Source organism: Vombatus ursinus, unplaced genomic scaffold (genome assembly GCF_900497805.2).
Source record: "Vombatus ursinus unplaced genomic scaffold, bare-nosed wombat genome assembly UNPS02010297.1, whole genome shotgun sequence".
NCBI lineage: Eukaryota > Metazoa > Chordata > Mammalia > Diprotodontia > Vombatidae > Vombatus > Vombatus ursinus.
The window spans coordinates 1-5,292 of record NW_020950075.1 but is presented as its reverse complement, the minus strand read 5'-3'; the positions used below and the strand labels follow the sequence as shown (position 1 = coordinate 5,292).

General features: G+C 48.5%; 1 protein-coding gene across 1 annotated transcript; it reads right to left on the bottom strand.

Moving 5' to 3' along the window:
* Positions 1–6: 6 nt before the first annotated feature.
* LOC114037272 (endogenous retrovirus group K member 18 Env polyprotein-like) lies at positions 7–5,292 on the bottom strand. The gene is made up of 2 exons (XM_027854083.1): positions 5,267–5,292; positions 7–857 (listed from the first exon to the last, which is right to left on the bottom strand). The coding sequence occupies exon 2, from the start codon at positions 815–817 to the stop codon at positions 62–64; it is 756 nt and encodes a 251-aa protein (XP_027709884.1). The 5' UTR covers positions 818–857; positions 5,267–5,292; the 3' UTR covers positions 7–61.

The following is a 5,292-nucleotide window of genomic DNA, read 5'->3' as shown; positions in this document are numbered from 1 at the left end:
TCTTACTACCCCACAGGAGGCCACGGTCCAGAGCTGGGCCCTAACAACTCCCCCTTTTTGTTTACAGAGGGGAGGTCTCTATGGCAGGGTGGTCTCTTGGGGTCTGGATAAGGGCATGGAGATTGGCCTTGGCGTCAAGGATAGCGCGACGCAGCATAGAGCAAATGCAGCGCAATAGGCAGGGCAGGAAAAGGCAGAGGAGGATGAGGAAAGCTACGGGCCCCAGGAGCGCAGTGAACCATTGGAAGCTGACGAGACTCTCAAGCCACCTGGTCAAGTCCAAGGCCTCCTTGGCACATTCCTCCTCAAAGTGTGCAGAGATGTTGTGCATTTCTTTCAGGAACATGGAGAGCTGCTGTACGTCGCTGGAGGCGTTTTTGGCAAGAAGCACCCCTTGGAGGGCTGCCCTCACCTTCGGCCAATCGCCGGCAAAGCGGGTGTCATTAGTAGCGTTAACCCGAAGCGAGGTAACACAGAGAGGCGCATACTTGTAATGACATTGGAGTTGCAGATAGAGTTGGGTGAGCTGCAGTTCATCACCTAGCCATAGCATAGTCTGTTCTAAGGCTGCCAGTCTAGAATTACCACAGTTATCCAAGTACTGATAAATGCACGCATCCCCGGAGCCCCCACCCGCGGGGGGAAGGAGGCCCAGGTCAGCGCTCATCAGCAGGAGGGTGAGGAACACACGGCCTGCGCGCCCCCGTTTCCGGTCTGCTCTCGGCAGTCTGCTTCCTCTCCGCTCTCGGCCGTCTGCGTCCTCGGCTTCCGCGCTTCCGCTTCCTTTTTTTCCGCTTCTTGGATCTCTGTAGTTCATCTGGTGGGGACCCAGATGCCTCGTCCCTCTGTTTCACCATCTGGACGAACACACAAATGACCCTGCCCCCTCACTGTGACAGTACCTGGACCCTGCCACTGACCCTCTGGGTTTTTCCACATCACCCGTGCTCCTGTTAAGCGGCCTGTGCCAACTGTCCCTGCGTAAGGCGACCGCCAACTCCCCCTTTTTGTTTAAGAAGGAGAGTTCTCAAAGGGCAGTTGGCTCTTTCAACAATGGCCTGGCCCGTGGGGATTATAGGGGATGCCAGTAATGTGAGTGATAGCAAATTCTTGGCAGAACAGCGCAAAGGCCCGAGAGGTGTACGCAGGCCCATTATCAGTTTTTATGGCGCTGGAAACTCCACAATATGCAAAGCTGCAGAGGAGATGGGCAGTTACATGGCGGGCTGCTTCACTGGATTGTACGGTGGCAAAGAGAAAGCCAGAGTAGGTGTCAATAGAAACATGTATGAGGCCACAGCCAAGGTGGGTGACATACATTTGCCACAGGGCATTAGGCTTATCCCCCGGAGGGTTGACAGCTATGTCCCTCGGGAGAGGACGAAAAGGGGCACACCCAACGCACCGTTTTACTATCTGCCATGCTTCCTCCTTAGTGAGGCCATACAGGTGACGCAAGGACCGGGCGGATAAATGGTATTTCGCATGTGCGTTACAGGCCTCGGTCTGCAAAGGGCATAATAAAGCACGATCTGCTACTTCATTGCCCTGGAAAATAGGGCCGATGGTAGATGTGTGGGAACGAACATGCAACACATAGATAGGAAAAGGACGACAAAACAAGAGAGCTTGGACTGTCGCTAGCTGAGAAGCGATAGGACTAGAGCGGGTGTTAATGAGCGCATTAGGGAGGTCGCGAAGCACATCGGCACACTAAAGACTGTCAGTATAAGGTTAAAGGGCTCGAACGGTAGAAGTTTCAGAGCCATGGTGATAGCAAAAAGTTCGTTCCTCTGCACAGAGGAGTACTCGGTATCATAGACCTGCAGGATGCGCTTCTCAGGGATATATACTGCGGCTCGCTGAGCCTTTGTAGCATCCGAGAAGACGTTTGGACCGTCAACGGGTTCTGTGGCGATAGGGCGATGAGGAGGGCGTAAAGAAAGCGCCTCCCAACCGCGAAGCACAGGAGGCAGCAGAAGAGAGATAAGCTCACAGGTGGTGAGAATGGCTGCGCACTCCGGGCTGGAGTCTGCGAAGTAGCGTAGCGAAGCTTCTGAAGCAGGTATACTGGGAAGTGGGTAGCAGCCAAAGATCTGCATACAGCGATCCATAAGGGTTGTAAGAAATTGTGCCAACAGGTGGTGCTTGTCAGGGAGACTCCTTTTACTCCTTTCGGCACAGAACCATTCTAGGACCCCATGCTTCTGATACAGGCAACCGATGTAAGTGGCGTTAGATAGAACCACTGCGCAAATTGGTTCCGTCCTGTCAACCTGCACTATGGTGGCAGTACACCTCTGTAAGATACTCTTTATGGCCTGTCTTGCGGCCGGGGTCCATTGCCGGGGAGAAGTGAGCGAGGAGTCTCCTTTTAGAATGTCATAGAGGGGATACATGTCCGAATCAGGGATAGGCACGGTAGATCGCATCCATTGTATAGACCCTATCAATTTTTGGAAGTCATTAAGGGTGGTACATTTCTCTAGGTCTACCTCCGGTGCCCGACGGGAAATACGGCCGTCATTAAGTGTATGGCCGAGGTATTGAAAAGGATCGGCATCCCGGATTTTATGGGGGGCCACCTGGAGGTCCTGAGACTGCAAAGCGTCTAGAACGTCTTTGGTCAGGTTCTCAAGGGCGTTGGGGTCTTGTGTGGCCATAAGGATGTCATCCATGTAATGGAGGATGATTGCTGTGGGGTATTTCTTCCGCAAGGGCTGCAATATAGCAGCAACGAAGGCTTGGCACATGGTTGGACTGTTTGCCATGCCCTGCGGTAGGACCGTGAATTGGTATCTTAAAGATGGGCTCTGGAAATTAATTGAGGGAACAGTAAAAGCAAATTTCTCTCTATCCTCAGGATGTAGGGGAATACTATAGAAACAATCTTTGATATCAATGATTGTAATGAACGATCCCTTCAGGATGAATGTGGGCGTAGGTAGCCCTGTTTGCAGGGGACCCATGGGGACCAGACTCTCATGGAGTTGTAATAAGCAATAAAGATTTACCAGGACCCATGTACATAAGAAATTTTACTTAACAGATTTCTGTCTCAAATTTAAACTTGTCCTGGTGTAAAAGCCAATCATTGGAAACCATTTCTTATCTATTGTACACAAATTTGCAACTTTCCAGCAAGCCAAGTTCATTGTTTAGGAACTGCATGACCCAAACAAGTTCCTTTTTCAGGGCACATGACCTTGCCCACACAGATGGTGTCCAAGGGCCTTGGCAAGATTACAAAATAAGCAGAATTGCTCTGTACCCCAGGGAGGGGCTGATCATGGTACCCCTGCCTGCCCTCCCAAGGAGGACTGTTTTGAATGGGCAGAACCAAGCTGGATAAGGCTTTAGCCAATCCTCTCCTTTTCATATAGTAATCAATTAACAATTCCAGGTTTTAACATTAAAACAGTAGCTTCAAATAGTTTTATACCATTCCTTCACTGTCATTTAGTTTCTTTACATTCATACTTTAATAACATCCAACTTATGAAAAGCTACTTGATATAATTAGTACAAAAGTTTACCAATTGGAAACAATTCCAGGCGTTTAAAATTGGAAACAAATATATTACCAAGTAAGTGACTCCAAGTCTTTTGAATGCATTTCCAAATTTCCTGACATAGAAAATCAGGCATCTCTCCGTCACTGACATTGTATACTGGTCACATCTAATTAAAGAACTAATAATAATAGTTGTTAACATTTTTAGTGTCTGCCCTCTGCGAGGCATTGTGTTAGGCACCTTCCAATCATGTGAGATAAACTGAGGTAGTTTGTTTAATGTAAACTTTTCTCTTATGTGAGGCAGAAAAGATTAAGTGCTACCTGTATCTTTATCTGGGGAGAAAAGGTACCCCATCTTTCTTGTCTCTCCCTCCACATTCAAAACTTGGCCAGAGTTAGAATGTAGAGAGAGAGAGAAGATTTATTTTGTCCAACAATTCTTCAAAAGTTTCCAAATCTTTTACTCTCAAACCCTCTGTTCATACTGTTCATGCAAATAGATTATGCTTTTCTTTTTACCCATACTTCTCTCATTCCTACATGCTTAAACTTTCTTGCCTTTTCTTCTGGTGGACTTTGATTAAAGTCCCTTTAAACCTGTACATATCGTGTTCCTTTCTAATTTTGACCTGACATTTCGAAACTCCTTCTCAACTTGCCTTTTACCACTCATATAACCTGAATAGTAAAGTATTTTTCTTTCCTTCTCTCTCCCATCCACCCGCTCCCTTGAGGCTGTTATAATAAGGGAGGGAGCAGGGGAGAGAAAGAAAGTGGCATTCCAGAGTCCAGCTGCAGTCTTGGAAACTGGAATGCTATTTTTGCTACCTGGCTACAAAGGATGACAAATAACACACAGGACACTCACTCATACCACATAGACAACACAGAACAGGTACGTAATAATAACAGGGAAAATCAAAAAACTGGAATTAGCTTCTCGTCCACCCAAGTTTCAGGAGCCCCCTCCGGGTCCTCCTCCTCCATGTAACTGGAGGGACCTTGAGCAGGGCGGCTCCCACTTCCGCTTTTCTTTCTGTGCTGCATAGGACCAAATTCTTTCTCTGTACTTCTCCCTGTACTTTTCCCAGGCTGCTTTGCTCTCACTTCCTCCTTCTTGTTTGCTATGTCAGCTCCTTCTCCCTCTGCGCCATCTTTTTGAGCCTTTCTCAATTCACCCCAAGGGTAAAGGGGTAGCACCCATGGCCGCACAGCGGCTTCCTCATCTGAAGTCTCCCCTAAAGACTCCCCCACCTGGGTGCTGTTATGCTCTGTGAAAGAGGGTCGCGAAGCTCCTCACAACAGCGTTTGTATGATAGAGTAAAAGGTGAAATCCTGATCAGTCAGGACAACGGGATTAGTTTTTTCATAGGAGGCCATCTGTCTACCTACTATACCCCAGTTTTCTTTTGAAATCCCTGAATGTTCTAGCCACGGAGATATTTTCCATATCTTTCCTACAAAACTGCAGCACTGTTTTATGTGGGGCTTTATGTGCTGCTGCTTACACAGCTTGTAAAGCTGGCAGGCAAGCACTGCCTTGTCCTCGGGCTTGATCAGGGGAACACCATATCCCTGACCCATATTTCCTCTTCTTAGGCTAGCCCTAATGCTAGTCCTAAGGCTGTCTAGTCCTTCTCCTTCGTAAAGGAGGCCAAGCGGCTTTCCCTGGCTTCAGGTCCCTCAGGTCCCTGTTCGGGCGCCAGCTGCCCGGAGTCTCTACACCCAGCCCATCGCTTGGATACTTACCCTTCCCGGTCTTCGGACGTCTCTGG

Coding starts and splice junctions, on each gene's coding strand:
- LOC114037272 (XM_027854083.1), bottom strand. CDS start 817: ATGAACTACAGAGATCCAAGAAGCGGAAAAAAAGGAAGCGGAAGCGCG.